This window comes from Lagenorhynchus albirostris, chromosome 6 (genome assembly GCF_949774975.1).
Source record: "Lagenorhynchus albirostris chromosome 6, mLagAlb1.1, whole genome shotgun sequence".
NCBI classification, from domain to species: domain Eukaryota; kingdom Metazoa; phylum Chordata; class Mammalia; order Artiodactyla; family Delphinidae; genus Lagenorhynchus; species Lagenorhynchus albirostris.
The window spans coordinates 30,161,787-30,186,762 of record NC_083100.1 but is presented as its reverse complement, the minus strand read 5'-3'; the positions used below and the strand labels follow the sequence as shown (position 1 = coordinate 30,186,762).

The 24,976-nt window shown below is 48.1% G+C and overlaps 1 protein-coding gene across 3 annotated transcripts in view; it reads left to right on the top strand.

The window, feature by feature from the left end:
- NRP2 (neuropilin 2) overlaps window positions 1-15,945 on the top strand; it is a 115,532-nt gene extending 99,587 nt beyond the window's left edge. For all 3 annotated transcript variants that reach the window (XM_060152236.1, XM_060152232.1, XM_060152233.1), the window contains exons 16-17: window positions 10,295-10,345; window positions 12,385-15,945. In XM_060152236.1, coding sequence (XP_060008219.1) covers window positions 10,295-10,345; window positions 12,385-12,689 — 356 coding nt within the window. In that variant the 3' untranslated portion in view covers window positions 12,690-15,945. The remainder of the gene's footprint in view (window positions 1-10,294; window positions 10,346-12,384) is intronic.
- Window positions 15,946-24,976: the final 9,031 nt, after the last annotated feature.

Here is a 24,976-nt window from a genome sequence, read left to right as displayed (position 1 = left end):
ATCTGAGCCGAACTGCAGATCTGTAGGTGCGGCTTGTTTTCTCTCTTTGATTGTGTGCATCGCTGGGGCTCTTGCAGCTGTAATTTGCCTTTCATCCACTTCAGTGACGGCCCAAAGAAAACACAAAAGAAATCCAACCAGAGGAAAAGGAGGGGAGAGGGAAACACCAGCCAATGGTCTTATAATCAGCAGGGGAAAGATCGGCTTATATAAATAAATTAACAGCTAGGAACAGTGTAGGATTTAATGAAGCCTGACACAGATCAGGTGCACTGGAGTATGTCTCGAGGTTCGATATAATCAGAAACTTGCGCCTTTAGAAGGCGTCAGGCCACAGGCCTCAGCCAGACGACATTTGCACTGTGTGGAGGAGTTCCTTTTGGCCCCAAACTTAAGCATGGAAGAGGTGCAAGATTTGGGGACTTGCCAAACAGAAAACCCCCTTTTAGCATGGTTTCTGCATGGCACAGGGCAGAATCTTGGTGTTTCAGGGCAGACAGCAGAAACCATTCTTGCCCCAACCCAGTGGACAGGACCCCCAGAATCCTTCTGTTCTCTTTCCAGTAAAGTAATTGTTCTTGGGCTTTGCTGTCACTGACTTCCAAGCTCCCAATAAAACTGAAGTCCCACGGCATCGGACCAAGAAATAGGAAAGGCCATTTGAAGAGTCAGCAACAGACGTGCTGGAGGCAAGACTGGCCCCGGGTGGGGAAAACACCTATTCTTGGAGGCTCATGACCGGAGTCATTATGATACTGAAAAAGGCCGTTGGGGAAAATTTTAAGATGGTCTCTGGTTCGGTTTCTTTTCATTTCTTTTTAACTTACAAGTTATACGTGACTATATCCTCCAAAAGTGCAAATAATTTTTCTAAAAAGAAGTCCATTTCATTGCTAACCAGTCCCAGCCCCCTCCCCAGAGGGAACCATGAGAAATTGTTCGAGGTATATATTTCCAGGCCTTGTTTTATACCTTTACAAATGTATATGTTCATGTCTAAGTACGCAGTTTGCTTTCGTTGGGGTTAGTTTGGTTTTGTGTAAACAGTATCAACATTTGCTCACTGTGCTGGATAACCTGCTTCTTTCCATTTGATAAAGGTCTTGAGGATACTTTGCTGCACACTGACAGGTTTACCCCATCCTTTTCAGATATTGTCTAGCATTTCGTATCATGTCGCTGTACCGCAGTTTATTAACTGCTCCCCTACTGGTGGTCATTCAGGTTGTGTCTAGGTTTTCTTTCTATGATAAACAATACTGCAGTGAACATCCTTGAGGTTGCCTCTTTGTGCAAGTTTCTCTGGGATAGAATATCTGGGTCAAATGGTGTGCCTGTTTACATTTTAATAGATGCTTCAGGTGGCTGAGTTTTACCTTTAAAATGAACCTGCCCCCATTTGAGAGGGTAACAAACCAGCGGACACCCTGCATTATATCCCCTGTCATGTGCAGAAGCCACATAATCTCTGTGACTATCTCTCTCTCTTTCTCTAAAGTGGGCGGAGCGCTTGCAAGGGAAGACTGAGGACAATTTTAGTTGAAGGGAATTTTAATCACAGGGACTTCTTTTAATGCTGATTTGCGGAGAATGTGAGCCTGGCTATAAGATGCAGCTCGCTGGAACTGTGGCCACCGTAGCCCGGGAGTTAATTCTATCCCTGGTTCAGCGGGCAGAGCTGTTCTCCATGATTAATGAGTTCCACTTGGTTTCTTCAAAGAGTGACTGTGCTGTGCCTTGCTGTTATTTATTTATGTTTTCTACTAAAAAAATCGTGTCAAAAACATCCTTTAAGGTCAGTGCACGTTATTGTGCTGCAGCCAAAAATACTCCAACAGCCACAAGGAGGCCCACGTGCCAACAGAAAGTCCCTAATCCTGTGGCCTTGTGCCCAAGGGCCCCATAACGGCCCTGAGAAGAGCAGGCCTTCCTGGCTGAAAGGAGGCACCCAGCTTCTTTCTGAGGAGGGTCAGGGCTAATGCGACCCGAGGAAAGGTAGTAGGAAGTGCGGTGGCTTTCCAGTGGGAGGTTTCGATGTGCAGGCAAAGCCGCTAGCCCCAAGTAGCTCCAGAGAGGAAGGACAAGTAGAAGAGAAGCCAAGGGAGCCATTAGTTCAAAACACCGTTTCTTCTAAGAGTTGCTGCCCTTGTTTCTACTGTGCGTTTAGACCAAGGGGTCAAAGTAGTGTGACTTTGACGCTGAGCGTAGTGGATAGTGTGACGGCCATATGTGACCTTTGCCAGCTTTCTCCAACCTGCCAGAAATCCAGGACTGCTGCCTCTAGGGCTTGAGACTTGGGTATAACTCTTGGTGGCTCAGGGGAAAAAGTAGCACAAGAGTGAGGTGTGGGTGAGAGACACGGGCGTGCACACACACACAAGCTTGTTTTGTCTTCTATGTGTAATTGTGCAAAATTGAACCCTTTTAGTATCATTAACTGACACACCCGAAGGCAAAGGCTCTGATCCAGAACGGGAATGGTAGGGACCACATCTTGGCTTTCAGCAGCAGCAGTTTCTTTCTCAGGCGTCAGGACTCATTAACCGGATGCTGGACTGGATTTCGGGACTCGCTAGAGAGCAGCCAACTCCAGTAATGAAGGGAATGCGGAGAACGCTTTGAGCCTGAGGTGGCCTTGACCGAAGTCCTATTCTCAGTCGGCCTGCTGGTTACTGAGGCTCGTTTCAGCACAGTCTGTTACGAATCTTTTCCTCTCTTTGCATCTCCCTGCTGCCACCAAGGGGCTGGGAGAAGGGATACAAGGACCCCGAGGGCCGTGTGGTCTTCCGTATCGCTTCTCTGGGCCACTTCCGACAGCTGGTACCGAGGTGGGAAGATAGTCACTAGGACGGAGACTGGGGCTGACGTGGGTTGTCAAAGGAGCCCCCAAGGTGCCTCATCACCTCGGCCAACTGCACACCAGGATCGCGAGCTCGGGAATGGCGTCCACGGGAAGCCCTGAGCTCTCACCGCCGTCATCATTTCCGGGCTCTGAACTCCTCACAGGGCCACCGTCCCCTCCTCTTTCCCCAAGAAGGACCCGTTTCCACCTACCTATCTACCTCTGGGTCGGGTGTGGTTCATCTCCAACCTCCACCCTCCCCTTTCTGCAGCTGCCCCCTCTCTCCGTGGCTCCTCTTCTTCTCTCTGGCATTCCTGCACTTTCTCCACCTCCCTCCACCAAGGCCTCCTGCCAGAAGAGCCCGTCAGATTCCCAACACAGAGGCTTCATTGCTTGCTTCCTCCAAGTAGCTGCATTTTTACAGGAGACCAAACCTAAGGTCGGAGGAATTACTCTCTTGTGTTATAACCACAGTTCTCAGCCACCAGCAAACTTTTGGGGGAAATCATCTCTTGGATGGGCAGAGAGAGGTACCTCTTTGGAAGCCCTAAAATCTTATCACAAGGTCATGGATCCTTGTGTTCAGAAGAGCCCAACTTTTAAGTAAAGCAAACTCTCTCGGTGAGATACATGTGTGTAGAGAGTTTTTTCCCAAAGACCTACAACATAGAGGGACAATCTTTAAGAAGACATTGCTTTTCACGTTGGAAGTGCATGCAGTTTTGTTTCTTCTCCATCCTTTCACTGGGCCCAGGTAATACCAAACCTCTCCACCTGTGCAGTGTTTCCATTTATGCACTTCTTGAACCTTGGGACTGGAGGAGAGGAGAAATGTTAACGCCTATTGGCCAACTCCCTGAAATGTGAAGATATGAGACTTTTTTCCTAACATCTCAGGAAAAACATCAAGAACGCAGTGGAAGGGGGACACTTTTCTCTGAACTTTTCTTTTCCCCACCTTCATACCCTCAGAGAAGGTAGCCAACAAAAGAAGGCCCTCTTTCTTGTGGACATACCCACTTACAGTAATGGAGAATATCTCTGATTTCTCAAAGACCTAGAGCAAAGCAAAGATTCCAGAATTTTCCTCCCTCAGCCTTACTGGTTTTTTCCAGCCTACACAATCATGAAGCCTATGTTTATAACTACACATTTCTGTGGCGTCTCCTTTTTCTTATTTTCACGCCATCGTTGGGGCTCAGTGGAGCCATTCTGGCCTCAGCTGCTCATCTGCCTCTGCACTTGGAAGTATTATTAGGTCATTTCACGGCCTTCTCATTTGCAGTCAGTATTTCCAATTCTTTTTAGTGTTTCCTCCTGATTATTCAACTAAAAATAATAGAAAATCATGTTCAAAGTCTTCTGGTATCACAAACCGAGCCCCCTTTTCTTTTCCAGCTTGAAACCATTTGAAAACTTAAAAAAATATATACTTTTTTCCATGACTTTGCATAGATTTGGCTATAGCCCAAGAGATAAAAAACCCACGATAAAGGATCTTCTGGTGGTGTTTCTAAACTCAAGCCAAACCCAGCACGGGATGAATGGTTCTCAAGTAGCCTGACTCTAATGGAGGAGCTTTGGCAAACGTTCGATCTACATCTGAACTTTTGGCTCCTTCTAGCAACAGGGGATGAACAAACTGAATTAGGGAAATTAAGTGTGGTAGGGAGTAGGAACCTTCAGCCAATACTAAATATTAAACTGAATTAAACACGTTGAAGGGCCAAGAAATATCTGCTAGTCCTTCATGAGTTCTCACTTATTGAGATCACAGTGTTGTGTCTCCTGTTGGGATCAGAACAAAGTGACTGAGAGCACTTTCTGAAGGCTACTCCCCTCTGAAAGGTCCAGTGTGATTTAGTTGGCTCGGGGGGTTCGGGAACTTGGAATCAAACTCAACAAGGGCTCTAAGTGGCCAAGAGCTAATCCCAAATAAATCACAGCCCCAAACAAGGTGTCGAAAAGGTGGCTGACTCTCAGTTCTACTGCCGAGCTCTTCAATGACTTACTGCATTTTTCCACCCTCCTTCCTCAATTTCTTTCTCCTTGAAGAAGACCCGATGACCCCTGGTATCCTTGAAAGTGAATGGTTGCAGTGATTTCCTCTGTAGGCATCTCTTCAATCCTTGCTTTAAAGGCTGGTTGCAGTTTGGTGGGTTGAGTGGACGTGTGGGTTAACTGGCTTCTCACCAGGTCTTGTCAGCCCTGCCTCAGCTAAGGTGGAGGCTTCAAACTTGGGGAACCATTTACTAGCTCTGTCAGTTCCTCAGTTGCCCCTGAGCAGGACTGGTTCCTAAGCTAAACGAGCAAGCATGGAAAACATGGAACCTCATGGCTTCCTTTCACCTGTCCTTTGCATGGTCTTCTCCTTCCACGGGCACCTTAAGGTGGAGGCCTTCAAGTGTGACCACCTCCAGGAGAGGACAGACCCGGGGTGAAGACGGGTGGCGAGCCCTTTTCTGTTGAAGTTGCCTTGTCTACAGCCAGCCGCCCTTTTCAGGGAAGCCTCAGCAGAAAGGCCATCAGAGCTTTCTCATTTTCTTCCTGTAAAGATGAGTTCTCAAGCAGGAAGGAACATCAGTGCTTACTTTACAGAGGAGCAAGCTGAGACCCAGGGAGGGTCAGAGACTCGTCCCGGCTCTCACACCTGGGCGAAGTGGCAGAGCTCAGGGGAGAAGGAGGAAGCCTGCTCCCAGTCTAGCGCGCCTCCATATTCCGTGCTGCTCCCCTTTGGGTACCGGCCTTAGGGTGTGTCCGCTACACATTCTGGATGGCCAGCCTGTCATCAGCTTCCACCGGGCCTCTTAAGCCACTGCTCGGAGTTGGTCTGGAAGGGACTCTTCAGAGAAAGCCAGCATGCGTTGGTGTCCTGATGGGTGTACCAGTGATCCAGGGACGGATGGTCTTAAATCATTTATCTAAAAGTAGCCAGTGGTTTGGGGTACACTCCTCACTCTCTTAACTATCTTGTGAGGCTCTTTTTTTTTTTTTGATGTAGAAAGTAAACAGAACAATGTCAATGAAAATGTACTCACAGCAGGGTCGCCGCATCCCTTACTGGCGACCAAAAGGATGAGAATGTGCTTTAGGCATAGGAGATGTGGTGAAAGGGAAGGTCGAAATTTTTCTGTAACTGCAGAAAAGCAAACTAACCCCAAAGGACCCTAATTTAAGAGAAAAAAAAAAAGAAGAAAATAAGGGAGAGAGAAAAGATAAAGTGTGTGTGTGTGTGTGTGTGTGTGTGTGTGTGTGTAAAGAGAGAGAGAGGGTGGGAAGGAAACTCTAAATGAGAGAGGGCATTCTTGTTTTAGACCTCAACCACACTCAGGGGGAATTTTCCGTTTACAGGTTGGAGTGTCTGGGGCACTTGTCTTGCATGGCATGTGTGATCTTACAGTGCCAGGCAGTGCTCCAGACCCTTCTGGGAGAATCACATCTTTTTAGAGTAGGCAGAGCTCATGGCTGGGTATGGCTGTTCCCCATTTGTACTGTAGGGTTGCAATGTACTGACAAGGGTGCTGGAGAATATTTGACTTGTGAGCGGGCAGGGCAATCTCTGAATGCCTCAGTGGATCTGATAAAAATGAATACAAGCCCCACACCAAGAGATCGGTGTGCGAGTAAACAGGCTCGGGTGCCGGGCTTGAGGCCATCGCCATCCCTCGCAGCAGCCTCCATTCCAAAGCTGTCTCCTCCTCCCTCCCACGTTTTTTCCCTGCCTTGGCACAGCCTCATCTGCCCAATCCCTGCCCCAGACTCGTCAGCACTTAGAGTCCCCTCCACAGCACCCCGCTTTTTTTTTTTTTTTTTTTTTTTGCGGTACGCGGGCCTCTCACTGTTGCGGCCTCTCCCCTTGCGGAGCACAGGCTCCGGACACGCAGGCTCAGCGGCTATGGCTCACGGGCCCAGCCGCTCCGCGGCATGTGGGATCTTCCCGGACCGGGGCACGAACCCGTGTCCCCTGCCTCGGCAGGCGGACTCTCAACCACTGCGCCACCAGGGAAGCCGCACCCCCACTTTCTTTTATGCTATTTTGGCATGGGTGAGTCCTTGCTTCCCAATCACACTGAAGGGCCTCGATCGTGGACACCGGGTCCCATACATCTTCCTTTCCCAAACTCCTCCGTGTGGTTTCTGGGCACGTAGTCAACCCTCTTAATAAGTGAGGGTTGGTTGATCGGTTGGTTAGTCAGTAAGTGAAAACTGCCATTTGGAGAACAATGTAAATCAGCCTTCCCTGTCTGGGGATCATGGAAAAATGTGAAGTCCCAAATTTCAGATCACGGCATCCTCACGTTCGTGAGAAGTCTCCGTGAGTTCCCATCCAAGTGGTGAGCCAGCAACGCAGGCAAACAGCCAGGGGCTGTGTATCCAGCCCACTAGGATGGAGACAGGGCGCACCCTTGGGATGGGTTAGGGATGATAATGGGGGTTTGCCTGAGTGCACACCTGCGGGAGTCGAGGGGAGAGGGTGTCCTCTGGCCCTGATACAATACTGAGTGTCGGAATTCAGATTTTGGAGTCAGACGGATCTGAGTTGAAATCCGAGCAGGTGCCCAGAAGGAAACAGGGTCATGTGAGGACGAAGATTGAAAGTGGAAGTCTGTGTGGGTGGGAAGATCCATGTTCCTGATCTGTGTTCTCTTAAAGGTGGGGCTCCTTCCATTCTCCCTCATCCGTCTCCCATTCACAAACACACCCACCTACTAAAACAGAGTCCTGGAAGGTCCTCTCCAAGTTTTTCCTCATTAAAAACAAAAATTTAATTCCACGTCCCTGGTCTCCACAGTCTTTTGCCATCTACCTCACTTCCCCAGCCAGGTCTCCATCCTGTGGCTGTCATGTCCCCTTCCCAGGGAGGTGCTGCCTCCTCCACTCTTTGCCTTGAGCTCCTGGGTCACCCCTTCTCCGTCCAACCCGCCCTTGCCTTTTTTTCACTAGAACTACAGGGACCCGGTGGACATCCACCTTCCCTGCCAGCATCCTGAGGAAACAGGCTGAGGTTTACCTTCTGGGCTCAACAGAAAAGGAAAGTGACCCGTGCAGGGCAAAGAGGCTTCTGAGAAAGAAAGCTCTTAATCAAACACAGATATCAAGAATATTAGCAAGGGGACTAGAGAAAATTGCTATCAAAGTAAATTGCTTTTTGTACAAATGTTCCCTTTACTGGGGTTTTCCCCAGTGTGTCATTCTTTCTTTAAGGCTTCGTGAACAGATGCTCTTTTGAAAATGTTGATTAACTTATCCTTTTTTTGATCCCTTCCCACTCACCCAAACTCCTGGGAGCAGTGATTATGCAAAAAGCCAAGTCGAGCCTCTAAAGTGTTCTTCACCTGAAGTAGGCTTTGATCCTCCAGGGGCAGAGATCTCAGCCACATCTGGGCCATCAATTTCATAGAACCTTAAAAGTGGACCTATTCTTGGGAGGTCATCTCATCCCGTCCTCTGCTCACAGAGCCAAGAGGCTGTGATCTCCTGGGACAAAATGTTCTCATAGTCATTACCATCCTCTTACCCGTTTTCCACTGAGATCAATGCCACATCTACTCCTTTCCAGCCCATGATCGATAGTGTCTTAAGAGTTCTTCCCTGAGGGTGTGAGATGGAGCAAGGTGGCGTTCTAGCCTCCAAGAATTTGTCACATCCTTGGCAAAGACTGAATCCCTAAAAGCAAGAACAGGATTAGGCCCAAAAGTCACTGGCAGGAGCCCCGCAGTTTTCGTCCTGGGCTAATCCACATATTCTTATCCAATGTTCTGCATCTTTTAACCGTGAAGCTGTTGACATATGAGCATCCCATAAAAATGATTAATTGTTGGAAATGTGATGGTTTTCTTCCGTGTTTTTTTTTTCTCATAAGGTTAAAAAAAAACAGCTCCAGGTTGATTTCCACAAGCCAGATTTGATCCCTATGACAGACACCACCTGCCTCTTGTTGATTCATTTTTACATCTTCATTCCAAGGACACAGCCTGTGTTGTAGAGTCCTGGAGAATAACACAGGGGCTGGGCATTGAGGTGGGGAAGCTGTCATGGCCTGCAGGTACCAGTTGTTGTGCTATAAACATGCCAGGAACAGGCTGGATTTTTGGAGGATTGGTGCCACGTGGCAACCATCTTTTCAAGTAGGGTCTTAGCAAGTGGTTTTCCGCATCCCTTACTGGCGACCAAAAGGATGAGAATGTGCTTTAGCACTTTGGCCAGGAATGAAGAAGACTTCGAACATGATGAAAACCACTGTCTCCAGGGAAAGACTGAATGTCAGGTATGGCAGTGATGGATTGGTCCTCAGTTCAGGTCATAGTCAAGTAGATCTTCCCCGAGGTGTTGTGCAGATGAGGGAGAAGTTCAGGCTGGTCTGAAGTTCTTGTATTCCTCTTGTTTGATACTCTAGCTGTTTGGAATTTGGGGTTTGTGTTAAGCCTTGATTTTTTTAATATAAATTTATAGTGCTGACATTGAGGTAGTTCACCTGACTTGGGGTTGAAACTCCTGAAGGGCCACATACATTCACTGGAGCCATTTTGACCTGACAGCAGACGCAGGTATAATTAACTTGTGAGACAGGAAGAAATGATAAGACCCTTTTCTTCACCACATATTTGATTTTCTTTTTTAGTGTTTTACCATTTTAGGCAGGTAGTTTCCATTGGCTCTGATTTCTGTAAGATGGACAACATGGTGAATAGAGACCTGAATAATCCTCCCCATTCCCCGAAAGATTATCATAAAAAAAGAAAAAGATAGCCAGTGATAATACTGGAGAAAATTCAGAGTAAATTAACTTAGCTCTGTTCAAGCCTGGGCGAGTCAGATTGGATGCCCATGTTTGATCTATTCTACACCGTGAAGAAAGCCAATGGGAAAAATAGACTGGGCAGAAAAGAGAAGGGATATTAGCACAGACGTGGAGGTGGACAGGCGTTATAACATTCTTTCCAGTTCTAGTTCTACATTAAAGCATGTAATGATGAAATGTGATTTCCTTAAATTACTTTACATTTATTTGAAATCCAGAGGAGAAAGACTCATACTTTGTGCCCGCTTAGATGCACGCATATGAGGAGGGGCAGTTTGCTATCTCAGATGAACGTCGCAGTCATGGCAACTGATGACGGACATGAGAGGCCACTGAAGGTCCCTTAGATAAAACTCAGACCTACGTCGGTTGTAAACAACAGTCACTATAAAGACACACGGGAGCATTTACTTGGCGCTAGAGGCCTTTCTTATTGTTTCTGTTCTTCTGGTTATCGTTGGAAGTAAAGACAAATCATTTGAAGGGGAAAGAATCCAGCAATGTACATGATAACTGACCTAGAAGTGGAAAGTGACTCTAGCTGCCTGCAGTGCTGGGGAGTCATCTCAGCAAGGTAACATCTCTGCCTTTTAGCCACGGCAATAGAACTTGTTATAACTTGATTTGTTTTGTTTTCTCTTCTCTTATAGTGGACATCCCGGAAATACATGGGAGGGAGGGCTACGAGGATGAAATTGATGGTGAGTACTGCTGTAATTTAGAAGATGATCATGACAGTCAAGTTTGGCTATAAAAACAAAAATAATGTCCGGGGTATTGGAGGGCCAGAATTTAGAACTATCGGCCAGGAATATAAGTGAAAATGAATCCAGAGAGGAGTGTAGAAACTATCAATTGCTCTCTCAAGGTCAAATTTAGCGATTTAGAAAGTTTATTGAGTTCCCTCTGCCCAATCGGAAACAGGTCTCCTACTTTGGGCAACTTTCGACACTGATGAGCTTCAAATCTGAATAAGCCCTTTAGAAGTGAAAGCCGGGCTTCTCTACACATGTCTCTGCTTGAACCCACTGACCTCCTTCCAAAAAGGGCCGAGTGAATGAGCGTCACTGTGAATATTCTCTCAGGCCTGCTGTGGTTTCCAATTCCATAGCTTTCAGGAACCCTTCTCACACTGTCCATGACTCCGAGTTGGGGCTTGTTGCAGGAATTAGGTTTCTTGTCCACACTGCCCATCTCATGTTATCATATTTATTCCAAGCTCGATTTTCCTACTTCAAATACACGTACTTCATGAGGCTGAAGCAGGAGTCCTGACTGGAAGGGCACTGAGCAAACACGCAGACGTAATACCTTCCCTCGACTCAGAGCAACGCAGGTCTCTCTGGGAGTCTCTGAGTGCTAGAGTTGATCCCCAAGAGAGATCACCAAGGTTCCCCTCAAAGAACAGCTTTAGACCAAGATTGATGCCTTTAAGAAGGGCAGTTTATAGAGCAGCTGTTTTAAACCTGACCTTAATCAAACACTTCAAGTGTAGCTATAGAAACAGAGTGACTAACCCAAACAGCACCTTGTTAACTGATTGCAGACTCTCCCTGCAAAGCCCGGTCTAACGTTCCTATTATGGGCAAAACTGCACAACTGGCCTTCACAGAGAGGCTGCAATAGATCAAGCAGCAGAAGCCCTAAGATGGGGTGGAAAGAGTAAAGGATGTGGATGGAGAAAGCCTGATTTATACTCCTAGTTTAACTGCTCGTTAACTGTGGGAACTCGTGGTACCTACTCACTTCATCTCTTAAAACCTCTGTTTCCTCATCTATTTTTTAAAATTATAATATCACCCTGCCTTCTTCATGGGATTATTAGGAAATCCCACAAAATTCTCCATGAATATGGTCACGCCTTGGCCACACTATAGAAATATAAGTATATTAGTTTGCTGGGGTGGCCATAACAAAGTACCACAAACTGGGTGACTTCAACAACAGAAATCTATGTCTCCAAATTTCCCTTTTTTATAAGGACAGCAGTCATACTGGATTAGGGCCCACGCTAAGGACCTCATTTTAACTTGATTCCTTCCATAAAACCCCTGTCTCCAAATAAGGTCACATTCTGAAGTAAGGGGTTAGAATTCCACATCAGATTCTGGGGTGGGAGTAGGGGGTTGGGACACATAGTACGTAGCAGTAAGGTTAAGATTTAGGTCGAGAGGTCTGGTGGCTCAAAAAAATCTGCTGCTTGGATGGCCAGGAATGCTAGCTTGGGAAACTCACTGTGTGAAAATAGCCCCAGCCTGTTCTTTGATTTAAACTGAAGCAGTTGGAAGTCAGGACGAGGAGGCAGAGAAAGAAGGGTGCCCAGAACACAGGGCCGCCCCAGGCGCTCCAAGGGCTCCCTGAAGCCTCTGTGAAAATCTGAGCTTACCTAATGTGAATCAGATTCTTTAAGTATCTAATCCTTAGACCATACTTACTATGTGCTGGTCACTGAGCACTTTGCAAATATTAATTCATTTAAACCTCCTAACAAGCCAGTGAGGTTATTAGTAACGCTATTTCACAGACGAGAGAACTGAGGCAAAGAGAAGTTAAATAACTTGCCCAAGTTTACAGAGCTAGGATGAGGCAGGCCTGGGCTTTGAAGCCAAGCCATGTAGCTCCAAGAGTCTACAGCTTAGTCCTGGGCTCTGAAGAACCTCTGAGCCAGGCTGGGGGAGCCTCAGTTATTTCACCCTGAAAGAAGCAGTGCATTCAGTCTCTCGTGTCCTTTATGTCCTAGATGAGTACGAGGTGGACTGGAGCAACTCTTCTTCCCCTACCTCCGGGTCTGGGGCTCCTCTGGCTGACAAAGAAAAGAGCTGGCTGTACACCCTGGATCCCATCCTCATTACCATCATCGCCATGAGTTCGCTGGGCGTCCTCCTGGGGGCCACGTGTGCAGGGCTGCTGCTCTACTGCACGTGTTCCTATTCAGGCCTGAGCTCCCGCAGCTGCACCACGCTGGAGAACTACAACTTTGAGCTCTACGATGGCCTCAAGCACAAGGTCAAGATGAACCACCAGAAATGCTGCTCAGAGGCCTGACGGATTTGCACCCAAATCGCATCTGACGTCTCATTCCAGCAAGAGGGGCTAGTGAAGATGACAATTTTTTTTCCTTTGGAAACTGAATGCCATAATCTTGATCCAGCCGATCCAGAATACTGAAGGTGTGGACAGAACAGACAGGCAAGTCGAGGGAGGAGGGGAGATGCAGCCTTTCAGGGGGTTGTGACCCACCTAGGACCACGTGGCTGAATCATTGCTGGGATAAAGACAGGAGCTCATCTCTTTGGGGGTCACAGTTCTATTTTGTTTGTGAGTTTGTTATTATTATATTTCTTTGGTCTATGAGCAACTCAAGAGGCAGAAGAGAATGACTTTTCCAGTATAGAGCAGAGCAGGGATCAATAGTCTCTGCTTTCTCTTTCTAATCAACACTTGGAAAGCAAAGGGTCTTTTCAGACTTTCCATCTTTAGAAAAATTCCAAAACAAAGCCGTTCAGTTTAGCCCATCCTCTGATCGTCTTATGACTTCCGGGATTTGCTGTGGTATAGCTTCTGCCAGCCAACTTGACAAGCTGCCGTTTCCAGTCCTAGCATTTCAGTAGGATGTTGTTGCCTTTAACTTTTTTTATCCAGGGGAAAATTGCCATTTGAGGGTCAGCATGAACAGCTCTTTCTTACATGAGATTTAAAACAAACCAGAAAGGAAACTTCACACGTCAAAATCCATAGACGCGCCTCCGTGTTAGAAGCGGACAAGCCTTAACGTGCTTTGTGAATAGGAGCCATTCATTCAATCTAGACCCAGAATTTGTGGCTGTGAGGCTACTTTGTGGGGCCTCTGGGGGTGGTTTTGCTTTTCCTTTTCCTTCCTCCTTGTTCTTCTAAACATACACACATGCACACATACACACATGCACCATACGCACACACACACAAGCACGCACACATATACACACATGCACTCATGTGTCAGGTCTCTAAGCCCCAGGAAACAGCATTATCTGATATTCTCTGAGATGGGGCTGGGGAAATATAGGCTACTAGTATGTTTCTCCATCAGTGAGATGTAACTGGCGACCACTGGCCGGAAAGGAGAACAGTGGAAAGAGCAAAACAAGTCCATCCTCTGGGATTATGCAAAGGCTGAGAGGACCGTAAGAGACGTTGTGATAAATCCGTCTCTCCGACAGGCTGGTAAACACTGACTTCTCCTTGGGATGACAGCCACCACCTCAACCTTTCAGAAGCATCAGAACTAGGATGTCCGTGAGCTGGTTGTGACCAGAAGTCTGCAAGCACTACGGACCAAAATGCTAATTCTGCTTCAACCCCAGAGAGACCTATGTTCTTACACACACACACACACACACACACACACACACACACACACACACACACATTTATGTATTTTTTTATTAAGTGCCTTGAAAGAAAATGAAGAAAACGTATTTTCCTTCTACGTAGAAATCAGTGAATACCATACAAGCTAAGGCATTCCTCTGTTCCTCCTCCCTGACCCAGCGGCTCCACGCCCAGTTTCCCCCGCATAGCTGATCCTCCTGATGGAGTAAGCCCTGCCACCCGAGTGCTAGTCATAGCCCTAGATGACTCTCAACTGCTCTAGAAGGGGAGGCATCCGGAATCGCATGAAACCGTGTGAAGGATAAGATTGTCCACGTCAGGATCCAAATCTTGACTTTGTAGTAACGCCTAAGGATTGCCTGCGTGCTGGAAATACATTTGAAACCCAGACAGTATGCCCAGCCTATTGCTTATCAGTGGTTAAACTGTCGGACCATTTTTGCTGCTATGGTCACCCACAATTCATTTGTCTCATACCCAGGTGAAAGGGGAAGGTTCACCTGGCTGGTTCCTTTACATGATAACTTATGGAACTGCTAGTTCAGGTGGTTCTGTATGCAGAGAGGGAGAGTTCATGCCGACAGCTATTTATTCATATGTGTGTGTGTCTTTGCCAGCCTTTGAGTTCTCTGTATCTACTGTGTATGTGAATGGTCACGTGGGACTCAGTGATGTTGTTGTGACATTGACCTAGGGCCCGAGAGTCACCGCTGATCTCGGCACTCATTGGCACAGTGGTAGTTAGAGGTGAAAAGTAAAGCTGTCAAGCCCAAGGACTTAGCTTCAGGGCCCGCCTGAGCTGGGCGTGCAGCAGAAGCAAGTTCTTAATTAGCCCACCTTCCTCTTCGGCTTTCCGTGTAACTCAGTGTTCAGGAAGCTAGCAAGTCCAGGGGGTTCCGGAGTTAGCCTGCAGAAGAAGAGAGTTCAAAAGCCAACACGGGGTGGGGTGAGGGATACATCCCTTGCGGTCCAGTGGTTAAGACTCGGCACTTCCACAGCAGGGGGCGCGGATTCAACCCCTGGTCGGGGAACTCCGATCCCACATGCGGCGTGGAGCAGTCACACACACGCACACGCACACACGCACACACACACACACGCACGCACACGCGCACGCACACACGCACACGCACGCACACGCACACGCACACACACGCACACACACAAAGCCGACGCCGGAGGTCCTGGCCGTCTCATGTCCCTTGGGCCAGTTTACAACTCCCCAAAGACCAGCCCTGCCTCTGGCCTGCAGTTCACCTGTAAGTTATGTACAACTCGACCTGCATTCGTCTAAAGTCCTGTCTCCATACTCACCATCGGCTGGTTTGAGGCCCCACGTGGGCTCTAAATGCTGAACAAAAGCAGGGCATCCAGGGCTACGCGTAGATACCTCACCAGCACTGGAGGCTGGTCTGCTGGAAGACAGAAGGACAGTGGGGCCTGATTATAACCTGACCAGGGGACACCCCGGTGCACTTGTTGTCTCTATCTGCAAGTAGGCTAGCTGACCCCTCTCCTTGAGTCCTTCCCTTTGGGAAACCCTACTCACAGTACTGATCTCCTTTTTTGCCTTGTACTGAATGACACATTACCTCCACGCTCTCCCGGACTAGGCGGTCAGCAGGGCCACAGGGCTGCTTCCTCTCTTAGGTGGAAGTGGGGAGTTGACAGGAATGAGGGTCCGAGGAATGAGCATGAATGGCAAGAAAACAAGGGAAAAAGTTAAACTGTCACACAGAAGGTTAACTTTTCCAAGGTTTGCAGTTAAAGGTATTTGACCATTCGCTGGCTGAGCCAGACCAAGGGAACTTGAGAGCTTCTACTGTGATTCGTCAATGTAGAAAATAAACAACCATGTCAAACTGTGTTTATATGATTTGTATAAAGCCTTTTTAAGATTACTATTTAAATAAACATTATACCAGAGATATTCTTCTGCGTGTTTCTTTATTGGAGACAAAGAGACTTGGGTTCTGGGTGACCAAATCATCCCAGTTTGCCTGAGACGTTCCTGGGTTTTAGCACTGAAAGTCCCGTGTCCCGGGAAACCCCTCAATCCCAGCCATATCAGGATGGTTGGTCATTCTCTTGGGACAATGTTTCTCAGCACTTTTATGTGAAGTTAGTAGGTAGATTGGCTAGCTGGCTTTTTTTTTTTTTTTTTCTGGTACGCGGGCCTCTCACCGCCGTGACCTGTCCCGTTGCGGAGCACAGGCTCCGGACGCGCAGGCTCAGCGGCCATGGCTCACGGGCCCAGCCGTTCCGCGGCATGTGGGATCTTCCCGGACCGGGGCACGAACCTGTGTTCCCTGCATCGGCAGGCGGACTCTCAACCACTGCGCCACCAGGGAAGCCCTAGTGGCTTTTTATAAGGTGAAAATATGATGTAGATGGGTAACGGACTACCTGGCCAGGTGGGCTACTTTAGCTCAAAGCCTTGCCTGGTAGGTTTCCGAGACTGTGATCCCTACAAACATTCCTCCTCCGTAGACATCGCCAGTCCCTTGCAATTTTTGACTCTGCTGCTGCCTTCCTGCTCAAACGTTTGCTTGTCAATATCTCTGGTAATTTCAAGGTCTATAACATTGCTTCTCAAAGTGTGGTCCCTGGACTTGCGGCATCAGCCTCACTTGGGAACTTGTCAGAGGTGTACATTCTCGGACTCCACATCTACTGAATCAAAGACTCTGGGAGGAGGACCTAGACATTTACATTTTAACAAGCCCTCCAAGGGGGTTCTTATGCACCTTCAAGTTTAAGAACCTCTGGTCTAGGAGAAAGGAGAAGTAGCCTGGCTTCACAAAATGATTAGGGACCTTCTCACCTATGGGTTGTTGAATGCAAAACAAACTAGACTTTGGCCAGAGAAAACTAAAGGAGGTCAAGTACACTCTTAGGTCGTACAAGTTTCCAGAGGATGAGGAAGGAAAAGCCTTACTATGAACTTCCCACTACCCCACACACGGGAGACTCAAAGCTGTGAACCAGAGCCGAATTCGCCCCCATCCAGAAGTTCTGTTCACATTTGGTTCAATCGTGTATTCAAAAAATGTTTTTGAGCACTTCCCGATTTTGTAAGCTCTTGGAGCTTATACTCCAGTGAAGTGGACGGAAAGCAGACAGCCAAGCACAAAAGGTAAGGATTGCTTATGGTAAATTCAATGAAGGCAATAAACACGTAGCTCTGACAGAGAATTACTAGATATTAAAGGTATAATATTTGTGTCACTTGAGTTCATATTTGCAAAACATGGCTATTTATTACTGATGTTACAGGATTTGGGTTAATAAATTAAATACAACTTACCCGTTTTATAGTCGACAACACTTATCATAATGAAACCTAATGAATCTGATATAACATCAATACAATATATCTCTTGGAAACTTTTTTAAAAAAGAATTACCAGGGTCACTCCCTGTAAACGATTGATCAAGGAAGACCTCCGTGAGTAGGTGATGTTTAAGCTAAAACCTGCAAAGATAAGGAAGTCAGCTAAGCAAAGTAGCTGGGACAACTTTTCCCAATTGAAGGGACAGCATATAGAGATCCCGCTTTGGGAAAGAGTCTGCGGTGTCCCTATGACCACAAAGGAGAGCAATGAAAGAGGAAGCATGATCAACGAGGTGGGGGGGGGGGGGCAGGGTGTAGAGATCGGAGAGGCAGGTAAGATTCTCTAAGGCAGTGAGGACGTGCTACCTTGCATCACTCGTTGGCCTTCCTTAATTTACAGAAAAGGCAGCCCTCAAGTGCACCCCGTCCCCATTCCTCACTGGCCAGTAAGGTCACCCCATTCATACGGGGCTTCCCTCTCAGCCCCTCTTGTGATCTTTATGCTATCACGTGTCTCCTGAGTTGCCTGCTTCTATCGTTTTACTGACCCTCACGACAATTACAGAGGTGAAAATGAAAGCAAATTCCTACTTTCCTTTAGTTGAGTTTGTGGATATTTTTAAAGCCCTCATAATCTAAGATCTCCTGGTCTCTAGCCATCTAAGGTTTACATACGATCTTTTTTTTCCCCCCCTTATCTGCATCCTTCTGGAAATGTTTATAGAATCCTCAGGGAAGGCAGTGAAATGAAGCTGGAACAGGCCCAGCCTTGAGGGAAACAGGACCCATCTGGATGCCGAGGCGCTTTTGCCCCTGCAGCGTTAGTGGTGGTGATGGAGGTGGGGAGCGGGGCGTGAAGAAGACATGAAAAGATGAGTCCATTCCAGTCCTCACAGGCTTCAGCATCCAGTCGCAGGCTGAGCTAAACAAAACTCCTAAGGAAATGTTTCTGCAGTTTATCCAGAGAATGATGCCTGTGTCCCCTCTCTTCCCAGCCAGAAAACCCCATAGGACAATTTTGTGTGCAGGGAGCGCTGTTTCGGTCACAGCCGGCTTCCAAGTGCAGCCAGAGAAAGAGACCCTTGGCCGCAGGTGAGCGGTCCCGCATCCCTCCTCCTGCACACTGGCGCCAGGTGAGCAGGGCCCCTCTCTCCACAGAGGTACCGCCCGAGCCGGCCTCACCCACGTGCACACAGAGGTGCCCTGAAAAGTCCTGCACCAGCAGAGAGGTAAAGCCCAGGCCCCTTGCCAAACCAGCAGGCCCGGGCAGCTGTGGGCAGGCGTGGCCCCTCCTCTACCCTAATTCAAACAAACCTCCCCTGGAAACCCGGGCAGTTCTGTTTGCAAAGGGCTGGCTGCAGCCTCCGCGGCTGCCCAGGCCTCTCAGAACCGTCAAAAGCCAGGTTGCCGTAGTTTGGAGCACAGCTCTGCTAATAAATCTTCATCCCCAAGCCCTTGACTGCCTCCACTGGGAGCTGAAGCCCAGCCTTGCCGAGCGCCCCCCGGCAGCCCTGCTGCATTGCCAAGCCTTGACTCCAGGGCCCTGGCAGGTGGCCTTTCTGGATTTGCCTTTTTTCTTCACCTTTCTCCCTCCTCCACCCCCTCATCTCACCTCTACTTGAGCATTCACATTTCTATTTCCAGTCAACTGATTTTAGAACCTATGGGAGTTCAGAGAAACCTTTAGAGGGTTTTGCAATCCACCGGTGCTCCTCGCCCCTTGAACCTGGACATGCTGAGGAGGTGGGAGAACACTGGTCGCAGAGCTTGGCACCCAGGGTTCTCAGTTCTGCCTCTAGCTCTGTGACCTTGGGAAAGTCATGCACATCTGGCGTTTTCCAGGTGTGATGACCTATATATACTATCAAAAGTAAAATGGATGGCTAGTGGGAAGCAGCTGCATAGCACAGGGAGATCAGCTCGGGGCTTTGTGTCCACCTAGAGGGGTGGGATAGGGAGGGTGGGAGGGAGACGCAAGAGGGAGGAGATGTGGGGATATATATGTATATGTATAGCTGATGCACTTTGTTATACAGCAGCAACTAACACACCATTGTAAAGCAATTATACTCCAATAAAAATGTTTAAAAAATAAACAATAATAATAAAAAAATAGTGAACATTTGAGTTAAATGAATTTTGAGCCCCAAACTCTACCATCCTAGCCGATGGAGTAGTTCTTTTCGGTCGTCTGAATCTGTGCTGTACAAAGCAGTGAGGATAAAGCTTTGCAGATGCCTCCCCTGTGCAGAGAGGCTGGGAGCGCATCTTCGGGCTTGATCCTACTGTGGAGCTGGCTCAAGTCCAATCCCTCGCAGCAGAATTGCTCTTTGTCCCATAGCCCTTCACTAATAGCTCTTTACATAGAAACTGACATGCTGACTTGTCTATCTCCCACTAACTCTTATGGGAAGGATACATGCATGCATTCATTCATATAATCAACGTGTTTTATATTAAATGCCCCCTATGTGCCTTGCTAGGTGCCAGGAGACAATGATATGCATAACAGATGTGGTCCTTGCCTTCAGGGAGCTTACAATCTAGAGAGAGAGACATAGGTAAAGCCAATAAGCACACAAATCTGTCATGACAATCACGGCGGGAGCTATAAATTGAAGTTTAGAGAGCTGTGAGTGTGTGAGAGGCTCCGAGAAGCTGCCCCTGAGCATCACGACTGATGGGAACTGAAATCCCAGGGTGAGTCGGAGGAGTAAAGAAGAGGCTGGGCTTCCCTGGTGGCGCAGTGGTTGAGAGTCCGCCTGCCGATGCAGGGGACACGGGTTCGTGCCCCGGTCCGGGAAGATCCTACATGCCACAGAGCGGCTGGGCCCGTGAGCCATGGCCGCTGAGCCTGTGCGTCCGGAGCCTGTGCTCCGCAACGGGAGAGGCCACAACAGTGAGAGGTCCGTGTACCGCAAAAAAAAAAAAAAAAAAAGGGCAGAGGGAAGAGCGTGTCGAGCAGAAGGGCCAGCAGGTGCAAAGATTCAGAGGCAGAGGGAAATCTGGCGGCAGCAAAAATGAGGGACAAGGGGAAGCATCTCACTCACCTTTGCATCAGGACCCCCAACTCATACCTGACTCTTACTGTGCAAGCTCAAAAAATGTTTGTTGAATGCATGAATGAGTGAATGACTTGTATAAACTCCCCTTTCTGACAGACGTCAAGCTGCCTATTTTGTACAGACTAAAAGATAAATGCATCAGTTTTTCCTTATTGCTATTGTGCTTCACCATAGTGGAAGTAAGTTTCCTAGAGTCTGAACGACAGATTATGCCCACAAGTTCCATGTGGAGATGGGTACTACTTGTTTCAATGTGATAATTTAGGTTAAATATATACAGATTAAAATACTGTTGGAAGGTTGGAGAATCGCCAGATATAACAAATAAAAATATTCCATGAGCCACTGTGGAAAACGGTACGGCAGGTCCTCAAAATGTTAAACACAGAATTACCATGTGATCCAGCAATTCCACATCCAGGAACATAGACTCAAAAGAATTGAAAGCAGGCAATCAAATAGATACTTGCTCACCCACATTCATAGCAGCATTATTCACAGTAGCCAAAAGGTAGAAACAATCCAAATGTCTATCAGCAGATGAATGGAAAGACAAAAAGTGGTACGTACATACAATGGAATATTATGCAGCCTTAAAAAGGAATGACATTCTGATACATGTTACAACATAGATGAGCTTTGAAAATATTATGCCAAACACAAAAGGAACACTAATATGAGATACCAAGAGTAGGCAAATTCAAAGAGAAAGTAAATTAGAGGTTATCAAGGGCTGGGGCAGGGGGGTGTTATTATTTAATGGGTACAGAATTTGGCACATTGAATAAGATCTTGAAGTGGAGGGTGGTGGTGACGGTTGCACAGCATGTGCACGAACTTAACTCTACTGAATCGTACTTAGGGTTGAAATAGTCAATTTTATATTATATAAATTTACCACAATTTTTTAAAAGCACTTTTCCTTCAAAGAAAAAAACCCATGTAATACTTGGGACATGCGTAAACTGAAAATGTATTTATTGTTTATCCAAAATTTGAATGTAGTTGGGCATCCTGTATTTTCTCTGGCAACCCTAATTGAGAAGCTTCCTGTTCACCATGGGCTTCCTAGAACATTTCCAGGATTCAGGAACCATCCTTTCAAAAGCAAAAATCAGTGCTTGTGGTCTGATAAGAATGAGAGTACAAGCCAGGTGCAGAAAATCAGGGGGGTGCCTGCCCTAATCATAGACTCAGCCCTAGACACAGGCCATGAAGCGACTCCCTCAGCCCTCGCTCACTCCATCAGTGAAGAAGTGAAGATTAGAAATCTTGGTTGGGTTTCCCATCTGTTGTTTAATCACCGTGATCCACAAATGCAGTAAAAGCTGGTTATAAAGCCCTCTTACGATTGACCACGTGGCTAGAATTACAGTTGCACATGGCGACGCTCACATGATAGCCTTGTCCCCCACCATCAATGCATCTTCACACCAGAGTTGGTAAGAACCCATGGGGTGCCCAGATGCCTAATTGTACAATCATTTGCACCCATGCCTTCTCAATGAAAGAAACAGCTCATCGTGCAGCAAGAAACAACAGGTGTAAAAGGCAAAGGCCACTTTGGAACCATTTGGACCAAAGAACATGGCTCAGCGTAACAAGAGCACCCACAGACTTGGCACGCCTGCGCTCATCTGCCTGCGAGACGGGCCTGAAATCAGACCACAGCGCGGAGTCTACGGCTGCTGTTCCAGGTGGTCCCACCCACTCCTGCTCTCAACTGAGACTAAAGGCAGCTGGGGAGGGCACGGCATGAAGAGATGGGTCGTGTCCAAGTCATTTTTACTAGGTGCTGACGAGTCACCGCGAACGTCTGGAAATGGCGTCGCACGGCAGAAGCACACAGGTCACGATGCACTGGTGAATGATTACTAGAGGAGAAATTCATTACAGGCTGCTCTCAGCTCCCATCACATAAGGAAGTGTTACATTAACAAGATAGAAGGTCCCTGCAGTCCCCTCCCCAACACAGCCCCCCACCGCCACCGCCTGCCACCCCACTATTTCAGTTTGTGTTGCATGGAGGGAGGGGAGCCCAAAGGCAGGGGGGAGTTAATTCAGCTACACTCATCAAAAAGGGGGTCACGGTGGCAGCCGAAGCCAACGGAAGCAGATTCGAGCTGCATGCCCCAAGAGGTTCTTTCCTTGCCGCCTGCACCAGCTCTGACCACTGCAGTCTGGCAACGATCTATGACATTAAAACAGAATGTCTTTTTTTTTTTTTTTAGCTGTTCATGTCACTTGCTTTCCATCCTGGATGTGTGTGTTTCCCCGTCCATGTACCTGGCCTTGTCTCTGTTGGCCCCGAGGTTGCCTGGTATTTCTAACCTTTCCTGGTGAATGATTATCAGAGGAGAAATTCCTTAGAGACTGCTCTCAGCTAGACACAGGCAGATGTAAACACAGACAGATGTAGGACGTGGTAGGCGCCAGCCTAGAACCCGCACTGGAGACTGCGGGAGACTGGGATGAAAAGACATGCTGGCTTTGGAGCCTCTCTGGATCAACACGATCTGGGGTGATGGGCACAAGAAGTCTCCCTTTTGTGGCAGCCAAGAGGACATTATAGATGGAGTGGCCTTCAAGTCCTTGGTAGTCAGTGTCACAGGCCGTCATTGTCTTGTTCCTCTTTCTAATCTCTTCTCCAGTGACCACTTCCCACGTTAAAGAATCACAGGGCACAAACGGAAGGTCAGCAGAGAGTCAAAAGCATGCAGACGGAGGGGTCAGTAGTTCTTCTTTAATGAGATTTCTGCTCCTTCAAAATGCCATTCACATGCAGAGGGGCCAGCCAGTTGAACATGCTTTTTTTTTTTTTGCGGTACGCGGGCCTCTCACTGTTGCGGCCTCTCCCGTTGCAGAGCACAGGCTCTGGACGCGCAGGCTCAGCGCCCATGGCTCACGGGCCCAGCCGCTCTGTGGCATGTGGGATCTTCCCGGACCGGGGCACGAACCCGTGTCCCCTGCATCGGCAGGCGGACTCTCAACCACTGCGCCACCAGAGAAGCCCTGAATCTGCTTTTAAAGTCAAATGCAGAGCCAGGCCTGGAACAAACAGTCTCCACCGGTGCCCTCCCCAGGAGGCCAGAAAACTCAGCACCTTGGCCTCGCCCCCGCCCCCGTGCCAAGCCCCTCACCACTCAGAGGCCCTGCCCGGTTCCTGTTGCAAATGTTAACCTAAAGCGGGAGAGGAGCCCCAGCGCGCCCGCCAGCCCATACGATGTTAAATATTACACACCTCCCTGCCTGGGCCTGGGCTGAAAGCCGCCATCTCGTTATGCAGCTTCCTCTGGGTTACGGAAAAAAGAGCACGCCTCTCCCAGATGCGCCCCACGGAGACCCGCCCTCAGTCTCCCCAGCGCTCGGCAAACCTTCAAAACTGTTCAATTTGTCTAAGCCCCATCCATCTTTCATGTCAGAGTCAACATTTTCTCCTCTCCTCCTTTTTCAAAGCAGCCAAAAAAGAAAATGTCACTGCATTTGGGGCCCATTCAAAAGTCAGGCTTAGACGGATGTTCCGTTTCATTCTCCCCGTGTCTTTATCTCCTGCGGAGTCTTTAGGGGCTGCATCTCGACCCCCCACCTCCATTCCTGTGTTCATTTGGTGTCTTGATGTCTCCCCTCTCTCCTACGCTCACTTGCCTTCTTCTAAAGCATCAGCGTTAGAACTCACAAAACTCTCTGTGACTGCAGCCCCTGCTAAGAGGACATCATGTTGATTTGGCCCGGGGGGGGGGGGCGGGGAGCTTGCTAGGTGAGGCTGTCACCACCCCTATCAACATCCTTCCAGGGATTTGGAGGTTGAACAGCTAATGTAGGTAAGTGTCCTCAGTGCTGCCTTTTAGAAACCGGATTCTCCAAATTTGTGCAAAACACATGGAATCACCCCAAGCTGTGACAGTTTGGTTGGGAACGGTGTATGCACCTCCTCTCCCCGTATGCCTTAGAAAGACCCTTTAAGCCATGAAGGGCAGGCGGCAGTTCTGATGAAGATGCCTGTCGGAATGCATCTCTGACAGCCCCGGGCTCACCCAGGAGTGGGGAGCTGATGCACTGATTGATACCTGGGGGCGAGGCTGTCAGCTGGGAGGACACAGGAAGGAGATAAGGGACTCAGTCAGTGTCAGACCGTCCTGACACACGTCGCTGTAAATCACTTTGGGGAAACATTCTAACCTGCCAAGAGCAGAGAAGGGCGAGTAGGTAATAAAGAAACAGGGTGAGAAGCAGCTGTGTGGGCTGCTGGCTCCCGGATGGACCCTGGCCTTGGCTCTAGATGGAAACGTACAAAACTCTCAGAACTCCATCCAGCCATCCTCAGCCCAAGCGGAGGTACAGCCCTTAGTTCATTGCAGTGGGTTAAAATAGAATGCAGGGTGAATTTTAGAGTATATAAATTATGCCTCAGTAATACTGCTATAAATATAGATATTCCAACCAGTAGCCCAGGATGACTGCAGTAAAAATCCTCCGTCCCCACCCCTGCCCCCTGCCACCATCCACCGCCTGCAGGAAGGCAGTAGAGACCACTGTTGACTGTTCTCACCCTGCCTTTGCCC